This window comes from Capricornis sumatraensis, chromosome 17, assembly GCF_032405125.1.
Source record: "Capricornis sumatraensis isolate serow.1 chromosome 17, serow.2, whole genome shotgun sequence".
Taxonomy (NCBI): domain Eukaryota; kingdom Metazoa; phylum Chordata; class Mammalia; order Artiodactyla; family Bovidae; genus Capricornis; species Capricornis sumatraensis.
In genome coordinates this window covers 25,093,752-25,113,358 of record NC_091085.1, presented here as the reverse complement: position 1 = coordinate 25,113,358, position 19,607 = coordinate 25,093,752, and the positions used below count along the sequence as shown (strand labels likewise).

The 19,607-nt window shown below is 44.1% G+C and overlaps 1 protein-coding gene across 1 annotated transcript in view; it reads right to left on the bottom strand.

Annotated features, from left to right (window-relative positions):
• Positions 1-19,607, bottom strand: part of MAML3 (mastermind like transcriptional coactivator 3) — a 446,211-nt gene that overhangs the window by 168,323 nt on the left and 258,281 nt on the right. Inside the window, exon 2 of the mRNA XM_068990347.1 lies at positions 8,078-9,607. Coding sequence (XP_068846448.1) covers positions 8,078-9,607 — 1,530 coding nt within the window. The remainder of the gene's footprint in view (positions 1-8,077; positions 9,608-19,607) is intronic.

Sequence of the window (19,607 nt, the reverse complement as noted above, 5' to 3'; positions counted from 1 at the left end):
AGAAAGTCACCAAGCAAGCCTCTGGTAGATGGACCATCCTCATTCATCGTGGATTTCTCCAACTCCCTGGTATAGTGACAATAAAGGAATAAAAATGATATAAGCATCCAAAAACAAAAGAGGATGGGAGATGGAAATAGCCATCAAGGGTGTCAACAAAATTTTGGAAGCTGAAAATCAGATGGCTGAGTGGTGATAACTGAGTTCTTTAGAGAAAGCTAATCCTTACTCTTGGTTCAGTTCAGTTCAGTTCAGTCGCTCAGTCGTGTCTGACTCTTTGCAACCCCATGAATCGCAGCACGCCAGGCCTCCCTGTCCATCACCAACTCCCGGAGTTCACTCAGACTCAGGTCCATCGAGTCAGTGATGCCATCCAGCCATCTCATCCTCTGTCGTCCCCTTCTCCTCCTGCCCCCAATCCCTGCCAGCATCAAAGTCTTTTCCAATGAGTCAGCTCTTTGCATGAGGTGGCCAAAGTACTGGAGTTTCAGCTTTAGCATCATTCCTTCCAAAGAAATCCCAGGGCTGATCTCCTTCCGAATGGACTGGGTGGAAGTCAAAAATCAACAAGATGGGTCAGGGTAAGGGATGTTGTAAAGTCACAGGTGGCAGGAGCACTTCTGAATGCCAGAGCGCACACAGAAGGAACATGGGCTACATTTCTGTTTTGTGAAGCGGTGGACCAGCTACACAGCTCCAGAAAGAGTCTGGAGAGGTGAAGCCGCAGGACTCTGGAATCCTACGTCCCAGTTCCGGCTGCAAGTGAACTGAGAAGCCATACAAAACTGGGAGATAAAGCGAAAGCCTACAGAAACGTTAGTGAAATACACTTTGCCATCACCACCACCTGCCGATTCCCTTCCTCTGCTTAGTTCCAGAAAGCCAGCCTCGAGATTCACAACTCTCTGTGATGAGGTTGAGAGGGTCTTTTCTGACTGGCGCTGTGGTAAAAATCTGCAGACACTGACCCAGTGACGTGGCTGGGTTTCTAGCTCAATCCCTGTACAGCGAAGCCCCACACTTGACAAGCCCTAAGTGCACAGAGCAATGAATTAGCTTTATTGTGCCTCACTCTTTAAATAAACAAAGAGAAAAGCTTCTAACATGAAAGAAAGAAAAATAAAATGAACATATGGAAAAAGGGTGCTTAGGAGAAACACAGGCAAAGCAGGGAGTACAAGGAAAATTAATTTTAAAATGAGAATTAATATCCTTAGGTTGAAAGGGATAAATCAGAGAACAAAGAAGAGCTTATGAAAATTTAAAATGGATTCTTTACCAGCTGAGCCACAAGGGAAGCCCAAGAATACTGGAGTGGGTAGCCTATCCCTTCTCCAGGGGATCTTCCCGACTCAGGAATTGAACTGGTGTCTCCTGCATTGCAGGTGGATTCTTTACCAACTGAGCTATCAGGAAAGCACAAAATGTGATAAATAAAATAAAATGGTTAATTTTAGAGTTGGAATGTAAAGTTAAGAAAATCTCACAGAACATGTAATGTCAAAGGACAAAGATATGGAAAACTGAAAACATACGAAAATTAGAGAACAATCAGGAGGTCTGCTACATGATGAATAAAAGTTCCAGAAAGTTAGAAAGAGAGAGAAAAGAGAAGGAAGAAATGATCAAAGAAATCATATAAAAACATATCTTAAATACACATTTCCAAAAAAAGAAAAAGGTCACAGTACCAGACATAGTGGATGAAAAATAGCTACATTAAGGCATATTGTCATGAAATTTCAGGGATAAAGTAAGATTTGAAAAGTTCTCAGAGTGAAAAAACAGATTATACACATAGAGTGGGAAATCCAAATGTCACTGGACTTCTCACCAGTATGAAAGCCACAGGATGATGAAAAAATGCCTTTTCAGTTCTGATGAAATATGCTTTCTTCACTATAATTCTAAATCTGGCAAACTCTGAATCAAATGTGAGGATAAAGACATTCTCAAAAATCATTTTCATAAAAACAATCTCTCTGAACTGGGAGATGGGATTTGACGTATATACATTGCTATGCATAAAACAGATAACTGAGAACCGACTCTATAGCACTCGACTCAGTGCTCTGTGGTGGCCTAGACGGGAAGGAAATCTTAAAAAGAGGGGATCTATGCATACGTATAACTGAGTCACTTTACCGTACAGCAGAAACTAACACAAGTTGTAAAGCAACTGTACTCCAGTAAAAATTAATAAAAAATTATCATCAGAGCTACCTTGAACAATGAAACAAATCAGTTTCTCACCTGTAATGAGCTTTAAGAGAACAATAAGACTAAAAATGAATAAAGAAGTTTTTGAAATAAAAGCCAATGTCCTGTACACCCTTTCTTAAGCACTGAGAATGTGCTCTGCCAATTAGCAGGGCTAAGCCAAGAAAGAAGAGGAGGGATCAAGAAAAGACATCCTGCAACACAGGAGGGGATGAAATAGTCCAAGAATGATAGTGAAGGGTGCAGGCCAGCTGCATGACTCCAGTTAGGCAGCCGGCCAAGAAACGTGTAGGACAGAAAACTGGAGTGAAAGTCTTTAAGTCTTCAGGAGAGACACGGAAGAAGAGAAAGAAACAGAGGGAGACAGAGAGAAGGAGAAAGACATTGAGAGAGAGTGGGAAGTAGGAGGTGGGAGGAGAATGAGGGAAGGAGAGAAAGAGGGAGAGAGAAAAAAGGAAAGAAATTAATAACAAAGATCATCTGAAGTGCTTGATCCTATTAAAAGTTTTACAGGGTGAGAAAGGTTGAGGACACATTGAAAGTAGGAGCAGAGACGAAAAAAAAAAAAGAGAAAGCGTTAGTTGCTCAGACGTGTCTGACTCTTTTGTGACCACATGGGCTATAGCCCACCAGGCTCCTCCGTCCCTGGAATTCTCCAGATAAGAATACTGGAGTGAGCTGCCGTTCCCTTCTCCAGGTGATGTTCCAGACCCAGGGATCAAACCCCTGTCTCCTGTGTTGCAGGCAGATTCTTTATCATCTGAGCCACCAGAGAAGCCCAGGAAGCAGAAATAACACCAATTAAAAACAGAGACAGTTATAAATTCCAGGGAAAACAAAAAGTTACATAAGAAAGGAAATATAACCAAAGTACACTGCATAGCTAAACTCTTTCTGACGCACTATGCAAAAGTCAGTCATGTAAATATAGAATATTTTCAAAGTCATAATTTGTGATCTACCTAGTTCTACTGAGAGTATGGGAAGAGAAAAAGAGAGACAATGTGAGGCGGGGGTTGTTTGTGAAGAGGTCGTGCAGCTGAATTAAATCCTTGTATTGAGTCGAATAACTGAAATGCTAAGGAACAGCAGTTTATGGAGATAAATAAGAAAAAATAACTGAATGAGCTGAAGCAACCACCTTTGGGAAGCAGAAATTAGAATGGAGGGGTAATACAAGGGACTGCTCTTTCTTATCCTAAGGCTTAGAGTATGCTTGACTTTCTGAACTAGGTCATGTATCATTTGGGAAAAATCAACAATACATATATTTACAGAAACTAAACAAAGGGGCACCAAGTTTTCGAAGTTAAGAAAAAATGTATCTTCAAAGAGACTTCCATGATGTCTGTGAATATCAGAGCTCTGTTCCTTGTGTGCAGATTTGATGGCTACAAAGCTTATATTAATAATATGCCTCACAAGAGGCCCAATAGATTTCAGTAAAATCACATTGAAAAGGGAAAACATTCTGTAAAATATACTCATATATGGACTCATTATGATAGACACAGCCATGCACGGAAAACACACATATGAAGAATACAGTAGCCAAGTGCCTATGATTCATCTAGTCCTTTAATTGCAATGAGTAAAAATTAACATCCCACTTTGAAAATTAGTCACTTTCCGCTCTTCCCTGTAAGAATTATTCTGGGGCTCTGGGTATCCCTGTCCCCCTCCTAGACCAGCCAAGTAGTCACTGGCTTTTGCTTTGACTTCCGCCAGAAGTAAGCTTTTTGCTTTTACTCTGTTGTTTTTCTGCTTGTCACACACGGAGACAGAGTTTGCTGTCCTAGCAATCTCTTGTTGTTCCAGAGGTTCAAGATAACCACCTCCTAGCCAAGGATTCTTTTTTGACTTGCCTTTCCAGGTCTTCTGTTGGATCTCAATAGCAGCTCTGTGTTATCTGTGCTAACACGCTCCCTGTTGGAGCCAATCATCAACTGTAAATATATTTTTGGCCCAAACATTGATCATTGCCATCAAATGACTTATGAAACATCCCTATGTTTAAGACATAGTGTTAGGTGCTATGCAAAAACTAGCAAAAAAAAAAAAAAAGAGAGAGAGAGAGAGCATGATGAGAGATCCTGTCCTTGAAAAACAAGATCAGGAAAAGATAACTAGCCATGACCACAGTAAGTTCTGGTTATTCCATCACGGAAACGCATATTCTAGAAATTAGAAAGCAAAACAGAAGTTTTGATGAAGAGAAGTTTGGAAAAGGAGAAAAAGGAAGGGAGAGATGATCAAAGAAATAACGCAGGAGCACAACTTGAGCTGAAGGATTACACTAGTGGAAATTTTATTAATACTCTCATTGTCACTGTTTTAGCCGATGAATTAAGACTGTAAGGAGTGAAAGGGGATGTGAAGAGAGAAAGGAAAAGAGAGTGAAGGGTGGGGAGAAGGGTTCTGAACTACCTCTATAAGCAGGGATTCACAACTCATATATATAAATGAACAGAAAGTAATGATATCACCTCAGTTCTATTGGCAAATTGGATAAGGATTCTTTGAATAAGTAAAGTGTAAACTTTTAAAATATAGAGTATTATCTTCCCTTAAAAATTTTTTTTCCTAATGATAGAATATATACATATATACATGTATGATGCAACATTTTAAAAAACTGAGTAAAGTATAAAGAGGAAAACAATAAGTGCTCATAATTTTACCAATGAGAAATACCATTCTTAACGTTTCAGTTATTCAGTATTTTTCTATACATATTAAAACACAATTAGGATTGTGACATACAAACTGTAATCTGATCTGCTTATTTCACTTGTACTATGAGCATTCCCATATGATTAATCATTCATTAATAGCATGACTTTCAGGTACGTTATTTATTTTTCCAAAATGTTTATTATGGTCCTAATTTTCACAATCCCAAGTAACACCAAGAGCATAACCTTTGTATACAAATCGTTGCTCAATTTTTGAATTGCAAGGAATAATATGAAAATTCTGAGAACTGGAGCTATCAGGTAAAACATATTCAAAATTTTGGAATAAATTATTTTTTCTTTTTCTCAATTTTTGGTTCCCTCCTTCTTGAAACCTTCAGGAACAAAGTGGATTTCTATTTGTTCCTGAGAGAAATGGCATTTGCTGCTAATGTCCCAAATAAGTAAACATCTGCACAAGAAAATTATCTTCTTATTGGCTTTGGTGCTCAAGTTATTCATTAAAACTAATTGTTCATCGCGGTCCTTGTGGCCAACAAAGAATAAAATGAATTTTCACTAGCAACAGCAGAAAACAAATTTGAACTACACCTATGTATAACTATACTTTATATCTTACCTGTAATGCATGCTCATATTTGTGCAGAGCACTCTCATAGAGTGTAATTAACTACTCTGAGAGCTGTGTCAATACTTCTCCACAATCAGATAAAAGCATGAAATAAATGGTATGTTTGCAGAAAGATATTCCCATGTTTGTATATGTATGTTGAAGTTTGTTTCAGTGGTGAGTTAATATTTCATTAAAAAGCATGATTTTGCTTGATGGTTCTTTATGAGGTTAAGAAATGATTATTTTAATGAGGAAGATTCTGTCCATCCTGAAAGTACCTCATGAGATGGAAGGAGGAGAGGAAAACCCACAGATTTAATCCAGAAAACCATCACTTTTGTTTCTTCATCACTTGACAGAGTCCTTTCTAAACATGACCTCTGTGGTCCAAGGCTTCAGTTACTCACAGCTAGGCAAGCATAAGGACCTGAAATAGGACCTTTAAGATTCACGTTCCAGCAAAGACAGGAGCTTCATCCCAAGCTAGCAAATTTCAAAAGAAATTCAGTAAGGGTGGGGAGGGAGGTTGGCTCATATTGTACCCACACGTGTGCAGAACTGGCATTAATCACCTTTGGTCTGGCTTGGAGGAAGGAGAAAAACAACAACAACGTGGAGGGAGAAGCACCATTTGTATTTGTCATCAGCAGCGGATGACCATGGAGAAGGCGATGGCACCCACTCCAGTACTCTCACCTGGAAACTCCCATGGACAGAGGAGCCTGAGGGGCTGCAGTCCACGGGGTCGCTAAGAGTCAGACACGACTGAGCGACTTCCCTTTCACTTTTCACTTTCATGCATTGGAGAAGGAAATGGCAACCCACTCCTGTGTTCTTGCCTGGAGAATCCCAGGGACGGGGGAGCCTGGTGGGCTGGCGTCTATGGGGTCGCACAGAGTCGGACACGACTGAAGCGACTTAGCAGCAGCAGCAGCAGCGGATGACCATGCTGACAGCCTACCATCTCATAAACCTCTGAACTACAGCAAACACCTGTGTATATCACCTATATTTCTGTACGCTTCAGAACGTAACACTAAAATGTATCAAATGCTGCATTTTCCAATAGTATAGTTTTAATGAAACCAGGACAAAACAAAAAAGTTCCCATTTCAATGATGTTTTTCACCAGCCACTGATGGCGGTTTATGTCAACCAAGCTACATTTTTATTTCTCCAGACAGAATTTTTTTAGAGCTGGTTGGCATGTGCAGACAAGAAACCACTGTGGGGCTTTGGACTGGAAGTGCTGTGAAGGACAAGCATCAAGCCACAGAGCTCAGGCCTGTCTCTGCAGGCCAGCACCACCCTCAGCCCTGCAGTCTCCATCAGGCTTGGGGAGGTGGGGTGAGGGTGGGGTGGGACATACCAGGAGAGGCAGACACAAACAGCGCCCAGTGATGCAAGATCTGCCCGCCTTAATTCCCAGTGTTTCTAAAGCATCCCACTGTGGATGCATATCCAAGCGCTAGTTAAGACCTGTTTGCACACGAGGGCCCCTAAAGCAAAGACTTTTCTGCAAAATCTCCAACTGCCATCAAGCGTGGGCGTCCAGAGAGGACCAGAGCACAGAACTGTGCCTCCACAATTCACATCAACTGGCAATAAAATGATGGCTTATGAAGTCACCCACGTAGGGGTAAGGTCAGTAGGACGGTGCTTTTTCCCACTTCCTCTCCCCTTTGAGGCAGATAACGTGTTAAATTAAAGGAGTGTTGGCTGCTGGCCACATTGATCAGGGTGAGGAGGGAGCTGATGCTTGTCAATGAGTATTCATTCACTCCCCAGTGGTTGCCACTCACTCTTACCATGGATCCCTACACCTGAAAACCACAATACCATGCAGAAAGACAGCAGGAAAGAGGAGACTTGGACACAGCACTAACAGACCGTCATCATCAAACTCTCCTGAACGATAGCTGATGAATCGGAGATGGTTTTAGTACACTCTCAAGTCACAAGGTGGAAACAGTGCTCAATGCGTTTGTATAGCAACAAGTATTGACACGCTGCACAGTCCTACAAAAATCTATCCTCCACTTCACTTTGAAAATACAGAAAATGCTCCCACCTTTGACTATCCAGAACCCAAATTTCCATAATTCATAATACAGGGAAGACAGGCTGAGCTTGTTCGGGACCTCATAAGACGGCTGTAGAGATCCCGAAAGGCTCCGACCTTCCCGCCTCCCCAGTCTTGGACCGCACATGACCTGGGAGAGAAGCTACAGGAGAAGCAACACGCTGTGTCACGTGACCTCTACAGCCGCCCACCCAGTGAGCATTTCACGCCATTTTTGGTTTCTTATCTGCCAGCCAGAATAAAAGAAGTTTGATCCCCAGGCATTCAAACACAGGAAAGTATGCTCTGCCACCTTGTCCCATGTCTTAGAAAGAAGAGAAGAAACCTAGTAACAACACGAGGATGTGTAGGAAGGATGTCTGAAGGTAATTAACCCCCTTATGGCAGAAGCAAGGAGAGCATCGCATGTCGACAGTCTGAAACGCACCCCAAGAGCATCTCCAAGTGCCTCGCTCTCACACTTACCTGACCGTGGGATGGCAGCGCAGGGTAAGCCATGGGCTGACTCATCACTCCCTTCTGCTTGATGAGGAGCACGCGCTTCTGGTCCTCACTCAGGTGTGCCCTGGGGGCCTGGAGCTGAGGTGGGGGCTGCTGCGGGGGCTGCGGCTGCGGGGGCTGCTGCTGGATGTAGGGCGTGAGGGGGGTTTTGTTGGGATTGGCCATCGGGGGCGTCATCCTCTGACTCAAGTCGGCATTAAAGTGGGTCAGAGGCTTAGTGTTGCCATAAGTCAGAATATTGTGCTGTTTGTTTAAGGAGTTTGTACCCATGTTATTTGGCTGCTGATTGATCATATTCAGGTGATTCTGAGGGAGGTAGTTATTCATTGTCGTCTTCTGCAGGTTGTTGGCCATGGGAGGCACTATAGGATTTTGGTTGTTAAAGGCTTGGGGGTACATCATGGGGCTATTTGGTTTTTCCGCCGGGAAAGCTGCTCCGTAGGGACTGGATGGAGGCCCTAAGGGAGACCAACTGGAAGTCTGATTTGAGTGCTGCTGCTGCTGCTGCTTCTGCTGCATGAGTTTGGCCCTTTGCTGCTGCTGCGCGGCCATCTGCTTGAGCTGCTCGGCGGGGGACAGGTCAGAGCCGGGCACGGCCCCGGGGCCCGAGCCCGCAGCGGCCACCGGCACGGCTGCAGGATTAAGGAGATAACCGTTTCCGGGCCGAGACGGAGCCTGGCCCGGCGTGTGAGCTGGGTTCGGAGTTTGAGGGGACGGGACCGCACAGTTCGCTGGGGAGCTGGCAGGGTTGGGCGCCACGGGAGTGGTGGCCACAGAAGGTAAGTTGGTGGCCGTGGAGACGGTGGAGAAGGGAGGACCCGAAGAAGAAGGCCTGGCCTGGGGGGAGCCCAGAGAGACATGCGCGAAGGGAGAGTGAGACGGGTCGCTCTTCACGCTGGCGCTCTCCTGGGACAGCGGGGTCTCTGTGGCCGGTTGTGAGAATTCCGGCTCCTTCTTCTCTTCAAAGTCTTCATTGAACAGGTCCTGTATGTCGTCTTCAGGAACGGTGTTGGCCAGTTCATCTATTAACTCCTGCCACTCCTGATCGTTCAGGTTAATGTCCGAGAACAGCTTGTTCTGATTGGAAAGAGAGGTTTCTGATGTGTCTATGCAAGTAGGGTCGTCGAGAGGTTCCTGTTTGAGATCTTTGCTCTGCAAGACGGTGAAGCTGTCCTCCAGGTCACTGCAACCATTCACAGGAAGTTTAAGTTCTGGGAGTCTCCCATTCTTACTCAGGTCTTCCAGAAGCCCAGGAGTGTGAGTCCCACTATTCTGCAAGGGCAAAGAAGGCTTCAGGTCAAGTTGGTGAAGCGGAGAAGCTGAAGGCAGTGGCATGTTGTTGGGTAAATTGTTGATGGCTTCCATCCCCGTGGGAATGTCCTTTCGTATCCGCTTGCTAGTTGGAGAAAAGCTTCCATCGCAAGCCCCATTCTGCTGGTCTCCATTAAGTGGTGATCGGGCTCCTTCCAACTTCCTTTTCACAGTCTCTTGGAGCTGCAAAAGAAACAGGAAAGAGAATGACTAAATGTCCAAGTCACAACTGACTCTTCAAGCATGGCGGTATGCATCGCTATGAACGAATTGTTAAGTTATTTAGAATGTATCAGAAAGATGTTATATATCTAATTTCGAAACTGCCCAGCCTTCGATTCAAATTCTTTGCAAAGAGCTTTTATCCAAAAGCAGAGTTCACAGGACTAAGAGATAGTAAGCAAACCAAAGATTGAAGGGTGGAACAAAAGAAAGAAGCAGGCAATCAACGCTTATCTTACTGGGAAGAATCATCTAGGAATATTTTTCAAATGAATGCTACATGTGAGACTGGGGCCAAAATGTGCCATACTCAAGAAAGGTGTTGATACCTATCTTAAATTTTTGTCACAGCTTAATTGAGAACATCAAGGAATTAACAATACTACAAAGCACACTGAAAATCCTTGAAGAATATGGCTTTTAACACATTTACTGATTAGCACAGAAATGAAGATTAATGGTTAACATAACCCCAAACTTCTTTTTGGTTCTTATTATACTTGACCTGCCAGCATCTCATGACATAGTAGCCTGCTCTGTTCTAAAAGCAGGCATGATCACACTTTCCTGGATTTCCTTCTTTCTTTCCATCTGCTTGTTCTCTTTTGTATTCTTTCGTTCTCCTAAATGATGGCATTCTTTGTTGTTTGGTCTTAAGCTTCCTTTTGCCTCCAGGGCGCTGTACCTGTTGTTTTCTTCTCTTGGAAAACACTCCTCCCCTCTCTCTCCCCTTCCCTGGTAATGGCTACTCATCTTCCTGGTTGTATCTTAGATTTCACTTCCTCCAGGAAATCTCTCACATCCCCACCCCACCCCAATTACAATAGGTACCTCTTTTCATCCACCTGTACTGGGTTGGAAATTCTGGAATAAGTTTTTCCAAGCAACTTCTCCTTCCCCATCATAGGTTTCACTGTACACTGGGACAATTGCTTAAGTGTCTATTTAGCAAGCTCCAAGACGGTCAGGGCTATGGCTGACTTGCTTACTATGCATTTGTGGGGTTGCAGATAGTGTTCAGTTCAGGTTCATAGCAGTGGTTAACAGGTGACAGCAAAGATGAATGATTCTATTGTCTAATTCACAGGTGCTGAAGGAGGTGAGTTTGGATCCGAGCAGGAGGCAACCCCACTGACTTGAAGGAATGCTTGACTTTGAACTTCTACATTCCTGGTAACGGGATATCTAACCCTGGAGAGTGCTGTGTCTGTTTGACTGGACTTATCTGCAAAGTCCAGTTAAGAAAAGTCTTGCTAACTGTGGATTTAGTAAGTATAAACCTAATTCACCTGTCTGTCCCTTTCCTTTTTGCCAGAAAGGGCCAGTCCACAGGGCTCTAGTGAAGGAGGCTGACACAGAGGAGATCATGGGGAAACACCTGCTGTATGATGACAAAAGGAAGACACGGTTGGGTTAGGAGGAGGCTCTAGTAACTTTGCAGAGTTGAAGGCACAAGGCAGAGAGACCTGGGGAGGGAGTGGGAAGCAGAGCAGCCCTGACCCGGGCCCTCTCCAATTCGTGGCAGAGCATCCCAGGATTGAGGCAAGAGAGGGACAGTCTTCCCTCTTGCCCCACACACACACAGGGAGGCACACGTGTAATAAAACCAACCTGGAGATGCCATGAGGGGTTCTAAGAAGTGCCACTTTATTGCTATCATCTCATAAGTAGAGAATTCCATTTTAAAAGGAAACAGAAGAGGTCTTTAAGTAAAAATCCAGTCTAACCTTTGCTCCAACACTTTCCTTTTTGAATCACACCACCAAACATTCTGTAGTTGCTTGGTAGACACTCCTGAATTGCTTGAAATCAGGCCATAACTAAGACACACTGGAATTTGACTTCAAAGAAGATACTGACTTCATCTGTCGTACAAGGCAGAAACTTTGAGAAAACGAAGCTATTTATTGAACAAACCGGGAAACGGTGGTTCTGACCTTAGGTATGGCAGACACTTGAATGTAGCTCCAACACATAGCGGCAAGGTCAGAAATGACAGGTGCAGAATTTAAAGTAAAACTTGGGCCCTCAGCACTTCTTGAAGGGATGTTAACCTTAAAAAAGTAAGCACTTGTCTTAAAGATGAGGGCTTCCCAGGTGGCTCAGTGGTAAAGGGGCTGTCTACCAATGGAGGAGAGCAGGTTCAACCCCTGGGTTGGGAAGATAACTTGGAGAAAGAAATAGTAACCCACTCCAGTATTCTTGCTTGGAAAATCCCATGGACAGAGGAGCCGGTGGGATAACAGTTCATGGGGTCACAAAGACTTGGACACAAATTAGGGGCTAAAAAACAACAGCAACTTAAAAATGAACCTGACTTTATTTTTAAAGGTACAGATCCAGGATTCTGTTCTAGGCCATGAAATGGACAGGCAGGATGGAGAAATGAAGACAAATGCTTTATTTATTCCTCTGGGAATAGTGGCGACTGAGACCATGGAGACAGACAAGTCTGGCTGGGAACCCCAAGGCTCACCTCTTACCAGCAGAGCAGGCCTGGCGGGGGGCGGCCGGGAGGGGGGCGGTGGGTGAGGCAGAACATGGCAAAAACATAGAAACATCCTTGTTGGCCTTGGAATCAGAATGTCTGGCTTCAACCCCTAGAACCCCCTCTAGTAGTTAATATGTATAAATATTATCTGGTACTCAATAAATATTAGCTATGATTACCCTCTGAGCATCCCTGGTGGCTCAGATGGTAAAGAATCAGCCTGCAGTGCGGAAGACTGGCTTCTATCCCTGGGTTGGGAAGATCCCCTGGAAGAGGGCATGGCAACCCACTCCAGTAGTCTTGCCTGGAAAAGCCCCGTGGACAGAGGAGCCTGGCAAGCTACCATCCGTGGGGTCACAAATATTAGGACAGAACTGAGCGACTAAGCACACACAGGATGCCCTCCACTAGAAAATGAGTTAGAGGGACTTCCTGGTGGTCCAGTGGTTAAGAATCCACCCACCAATGCAGGGGGCACCGGTATGATCCCTGGCCTGGGAAGACCCCGCATGCTGAGAGGCGACTAAGTCCACGACCACAACTGCTGAGCCCATGCTCTGGAGCTTGCAAGTCACAACGAGAGAAGCCACTGCAATGAGAAGCCTGTGCACTGCAAGGAAGAGCAGACCGCACCGCAACCAGAGAAAGCCTGTGCGCAACGCAGACCCAGCGCAGCCATAAATACATAATTAACAAAACTGAGACTTATGTGAAGGTAGGGGTTTTTCTGCTTCTTCCCACTCCTGGACCCCCAGTGGCTCACAGTACATACTCAATAAATACACGTCAAATGAATGAATCCTGGAAAACTTAAACTCTCCTAAACTTTGGTTTCTTCATCTGCAAAATGGGTCAATAATACCTAGATCATACAGTTAACTGTGAGGATGAACTTAAATGAAATAAAATGGAAAGCACTTAGTTTCATGCCTGGTATCCTGTAAGCACCCACTAAGCCTTAGCTATTATTATCTTAAATATGTGATTTTAAAGTTTTTTTAAAAAATGCAGTGATACCCACTGAAACAATTGCAACTTAGTTTCTGAATCTCTAAATACATATAGGTACAATGATATATTTTTGTTCTCTAGCTTGCAATAGCCTAATGTTTTCCAAGCATCCTGTATAACTTTTTAAATATAAACAACAAAAATCAAATTTGCAATTCAAGCCTGAGTCCAAGTGCTAATGCATTCGTGTCCTAGATTGTAGAACAGCGCTGCATGGTTGGGGCTCAAATCAAATACATTTCCAGGATGTGACCTGAATGAAGCTACTGAGTATTTCCTTTTCCTTGAGGGCCTAGAGTTCCCCACCGCTGGCCCCTTTAAGCCAAATCTTGACATATATTTCCTGTACCAGAATTGGGAATGGAAGAAAGATATTATAGAAGAAACATGTTACAGTTTTTCTTTTGTTGCTGTTCAGTCACTCAGTTGTGTCCGACTCTTTGTAACCCCATGGACTGCAGACACCAGGCTTCTCTGTCCTTCACTATCTCCTGGAGCTTGCTCAAACGCATGTCCATTGACTTGGTGATGCTATCTGACCATCGGTCCTCTACTGCCCCCTTCTCCTTTCATCTTCAATCTTTCCCAGCATCAGGGTTTTAGTTGTGTCCAGAACAGCAGCGCCATCTCAGCATCCCTCCTGTGCCTCATCTTTGCTAGACAGCAGGGTGGACTGAGAGTCTGACTCCCTCCTTATGTCCCTCTTGGGGGATGGAAGGAGAGTGGGCAGGAGGAGATAGGACCTGCAGGCTGAGGAACTCGCAAGCAGCAACTCTCCTGCTCACAACTGCCTACACATGGAAATGTCCTGGGGACTCCCCACGCCCCAGACTCAGGTCAGGGTCTCCTCCCTACTAACCTTATCTCAGGAAATCCCTGGGGAAACCATGGGAACAGTGAGAGCCTTTATTTTCTTGGGTTCCACAATCACTGCAGATGGTAACTGCAGCCATGAAATTAAAAGACGCTTGCTCCTTGGAAGAAAAGCTACGATCAACCTAGACAGCATATTACAAAGCAGAGACATTACTTTGTTGACAAAGATCCATCTAGTCAAAGCTATGGTTTTTCCAGTAGTCATGTATGGATATGAGGGTTGGACCATAAGAAAGCTGAGCGCCGAAGAATTGATGCTTTTGAACTGTGGTGCTGGAGAAGACTCTTGAGAGTCCCTTGGACAGTAAGGAGATCAAACCAGTCCATCCTAAGGGAAATATTCATTGAAAGAATTGATGCCTAAGCTGAAGTTTCAATATTTTGTTCACTTGATGTAAAGAACCGACTCATTGGAAAATGCCCTGATGCTGGGAAAGATTGAAGGCAGGAGGAGAAGGGGACGACAGAGGATGAGATGGTTGGATGGTATCACTGACTCAATGGACATGAGTTTGAGCAAGCTCTGGGAGTTGGTGATGGACAGGGAAGCCTGGTGTGCTTCAGTCCATGGGGTCGCAAAGAGTTGGACGTGACTGAGTGACTGAACTAAACTGAACAGGAAGTCCCTGGTCCTGCTTCCCAAAGATGGAAGCCTCTTAATATGATTTGTGCCCTCATGGAAGAATCACAGGAGCTCTTCACCGAGCGTCGGGTTCCTCGTTCCGCTATTCTTGTTTTATTACATGTACACGTTTCCTCCCATTTAGGGACGCTGTGGGGCCCGGAGCTGAAGTCATCCACTGCTGTGACAGTGGGGGTCTCTCGTGTGTCAGTTACTCTGAAGGCAACAAATCCTCCTCCACAGTGATTCCAGCACCGGGCTCTGGCCTACAGTGTGGCCTGATGGCTGTGTTTCTGTGAAACTCTGTGTATATGTGTGTGTGTGATAGAGTTGAAACGGGGAGAGACAGAATGGTGTGGGATCAGTGATAGGACATCCAAACCAGCAGTAATAAGAACAGCGAAGCCTTTGGGGTTATAAAGCGCTTTTATGCAGGATCATATATTATCCACATAGCAAACCTCTGGGGAAGGTCATGCATGTGCTGGTCTGATGGCTTTACAGGAGGTGAAATGGAGAGGGCGGATGATACCCAGAACAAGGAGGAACATGGCTGAGATGACCGGACCTCTGCTGACATTTCCAGCAGATTCTAAACGGTGCATGAGAAAGATATTCTTTCTTCCTGTAGACTTTTAGCAGTGCCAGGATGCTAAACAAAAAAAAAACAAAAAGACAAAACTCAACTCTTATTGACTGTCCCTGACTTTGCATGAAATTGAGGAGGATCTGGGAGCTTGGAATAAAAATGATGATCCTGCTATTAAGATGATGAAGATTTTAAGATGGAAGATATTGGGGGTAACCATCAGATTCCTGTCTCCTTCTCTTACAGAGTCTAAAAGGTGGGAAGGATTCATTTGAACCACCTTACAGAGGAGGAGATTAGGCATAGTGAGGTGTCCCAGATTATAGTGCCTGGGGGGCGGGGGTAAGGTGGGGGCATTCAGTTCAGTTCAGTTCAGTCATTCGGTCGTGTCCAACTCTGTGCGACCCCATGAATCGCAGCATGCCAGGCCTCCCTGTCCATCACCAACTCCCGGAGTTCACTCAGATTCACGTCCATCGAGTCAGTGATGCCATCCAGCCATCCCATCCTCTGTCGTCCCCTTCTCCTCCTGCCCCCAATCCCTCCCAGCATCAGAGTCTTTTCCAATTAGTCAACTCTTCTCATGAGGTGGCCAAAGTATTGGAGTTTCAGCTTTAGCATCAGTCCTTCCAATGAACACCCAGGGCCGATCTCCTTCAGAATGGACTGGTTGGATCTCTTTGCAGTCCAAGGGACTCTCAAGAGTCTTCTCCAATACTATAGTTCAAAAGCATCAATTCTTCGGTGCTCAGCTTTCTTCACAGTCCAACTCTCACATCCATACCTGACCACTGGAAAAACCATAGCCTTGACTAGACGGACCTTTGTTGGCAAAGTAATGTCTCTGCTTTTCAATATGCTATCTCAACCTGGATTCAAATTCAGACTCAGGTGACTGCATAAGCACTTCCCCTCATGCAGGTGGTGAAGCACAGCCATGCCTTCATCAGTGACCCTGGGATCCAACGCTAATCATGATAAAGTGTTTTCAGACATTTTCAGGACTCATCCTTATTCCACCTTCTCCTCACCACCTAAAGCCAACTGCACCTCAAGGACATCTGTTCTTATCACTGGCGATTTTTATCTTAATAAAAGATTTTGATCTCATCTTCCACTCCCAACGCCACTCGCTTAGTTCAGATCATCAACACTGCTCTCGTGATTTTGGCAGCAGCTCCTGACTAGCCTCTCTGCTCCAGTCTCGCCTCTTCTCCAGTTGATTCTCTCTGTTGTCTCTCTGTTGGGGCTGTGATTTTTCCTTATAAAATGTGAACCCATTCTTCACTTGCAGCTCCTCTGGAGCTATCTGCTGTCATCAGCATCATCTCAGCCTCACACGACGGACCTCCACAACTTGATCTTTAACACTGCTTGCCTCTCCAGTCTCAGCTATCACCTTGAACCTTCTTCCCCCCTCTGGCCCTCCAACTCCAAGCAGATCGAAACCTTCAGCTCTGCTTAGTCATTTGCCATTCTCAGGACTCACGGTGTTTGCTCTCTGTCTCTCTGAGTCTTGGCATATGTTATGCTCTCACCCAGCTTCTTCACCCGGCCAATTCTATTTGTCCATCACCATGCAGTTTAGACATTTTGTTCTATACAGTCTCTCATGACAGCTCCTCTGCACACGTCCTGATCTTGGAGACCATTGAGCTGCTTCCACAGCACCTAATACACATCATACCGTAACAGCTTGCCTTTTCCTTTATAAGATTGTAGGAATGAATGAAAACTAGAAAGATTTCTCAAATAACCACCCTCAGTTTGTGTAACTGATCCCTAAAGCAGGCACTTGAAAATGTTGGCCTGTATGGTGTTTTAATGACAAGTAAGTAAATGTATGATTTATTTTGGTTATTTTAAAAGTCTGGAAACGGCCCACAGACTGTCCCTTCCTTAAGATGTTGGAGAATTCTATGGATCCAGGAAACCTATGTTGAGAACAACTTGAGAGCATATGAAGAGCATCATGGTGAGGAAAAGTGAATTTGAAACCCAGAGACTTTATGTAACATTACCAGGTTCACAGGTTTTGACATGTTTATGAACTCAAAATGCTGGATATTTTCATAGTTGAAAATTTTAAATTTCCTTACACAGGTTTCGAGTGGTTTTCACCCACCAACGTGCTCTTTCCAACCAAAAGTGTGGGTGAACTTCCTTCTCCAAATAGTAGAGATATAAGTATACAAGAATTAAAGGTGAATTGCAGGTGCTATAAGTAATTTAGAGGCTCCAAGAGAATATTCTGGTTATTCTAATCTGCTCTGGTGAAACCAGAAGATGATTCACGGAATCAGTTTTCATATGGCTATTTTCTTCTCATTCTATCAGTAGATAATAAGCATATGAAAACATGGATAAATCTGACTTGCTTATTTAATATATTTGATGAATGACCCAGAATATTCATATGTGAAATATATTAATTAGTAGAATACAAATAGAGTGGAAAACATTTCCAGAACTGTCTTCTAGATTTCAGTGTCCTTAGAAAGGATCTTTTGAGATTTCTTTAGAGGTTCAGTTTTCTAGATCAGTGACTTTACAGTGACTTGGGAAGCTATTAAAAATGCAGGTTTCTTGGTTCCACGTCCTCAGTGTGATTTTATCCCCCAAGGTGGGGCCCAGATTGGGACACAGACTGGTGCCACAGGCATCTAAAGAAACTTAATAAAAAGCTCCGATTTCTCTGAGTTCGTCCAACAGTCCTAGGTTTTAGAAATTCCTATCTAAACTAACAATTCTGTCAGAGTCCTGAAATTCTGAAGTCGTCCGTTTGATTAAAAATATATACGCACACAAACCTAATGAATGTCAGTATCAGATGGTCCTGGGAATCCCCTGGTACCCCGTGGTTAGGACTTAGTGCCTCACTGCTGTGGGCCTGGGTTTGGTCCCTGGTCATGGAACTAAGGTCCCACAAGATACAGAGTGGCCAAAAAAAAAAACCCCAAAACAATAAACAAAAAAACCCAGAAAAATATCATATGTTCCCGAGTTGACTGGTGATGCTCTGGGACAGCTCATACGCAAGATCAAGAAACAAAGCTCTAGATGGAGATATTTCCAAGCACAGGGGAGCTTGAGTCCTGTAGAAGCTTGCTGAATTTCTACAAGACTTTACATGAAAATGTTTAGTTTTTACATTTGAGGTTTCTCTGAGTAGGATAATATCCTAGATCATTTTCTCCCTCCATATTATACATACTTACCTTCATTTTCATTCCTCATGAACTGAGGGTGTGTTGTATGCCTGATGGGTGGGTTCATTCCCAGAACAAAGACCACGTCAGAAAGCGAATGTATGTCAGAGGTATGTTGAGAAAAGTCGAATATGTTTGTTTTAAGGGAATCTACGTGAAGAGTCTACATGTCCAGATGGCATCATCAACTCAGTGGACATGAACTTGAGCAAACTCCAGGAGAAAGCGTGTAGGACAGGCAGGCCGGGCGTGCTGCAGTCCACGTGGCTGCAAAGAGTCGGACGTGACTTAGCAACCGAACAACAACAACGTGAAGGGTACAGCAACCCGCATAAAAAAGATAAATCTTATCATAACTTCTGAAATCTGCTTTGTCAGCCTTTACAAGCCTAATATTATTTTAGAGAGAAAACAACTTTATTACCTAATAAAATTCATATGAGTTTAAATACAGACACACAGAAAATCTGCCTGAGAGCCCAGAGTTTAAAACCTCTACCTGTGACCATTCCAGGACATTCTTTGGACCTAATCAAGAGGAAATGTGGGGCTTTGGAGGGGATGTCAGTTAAAAACCTGACATCCCCTCTGGTCCCAGTCCAGTTGTTGGGAGTCAGTGCTTTCCATGTCATAGTTCAATCCTTGGTCTAGGAACTAAGATCCCACAAGGGCAGCACAGCCAAAAAAGAAAAAAACAAAATCTGTGTTCTGAAATGCTCCAGGAAGAAATGGATCATCTTAAAAGTGGCCTCGCCCTCCCAGATAGCATCTGAAACCTCAACTACATAGGCTCAAGAGAATGCTGGGGCATTGCTGAGCCCCCAGCCCAAAGGAAGAGGACCAGGCAGAATGTTCTGGGAGACTTTGAGTTTAGCTTTACAAACGACCATGATCTTTTACTTTTTGCTATCATATATTGTATTGCTCAGTCACTCAGTCATATCCGATTCTTTGTAACCCCATGGACTGTAGCCCACCAGGCTCCTCTGACCCTGGAATTCTCCAGGCAGGAATACTGGGTGGGCAGCCATTTCCTTCTCCAGGGGATCTTAGTGACCCAGGGATCGAACTCGCATCTCCTGCATCGGCAGGTGGATTCTTTATCACTAGTGCCATCTAGGAAGCAAACTCTATCCCCAAATCATCTTAGATATGTACACACA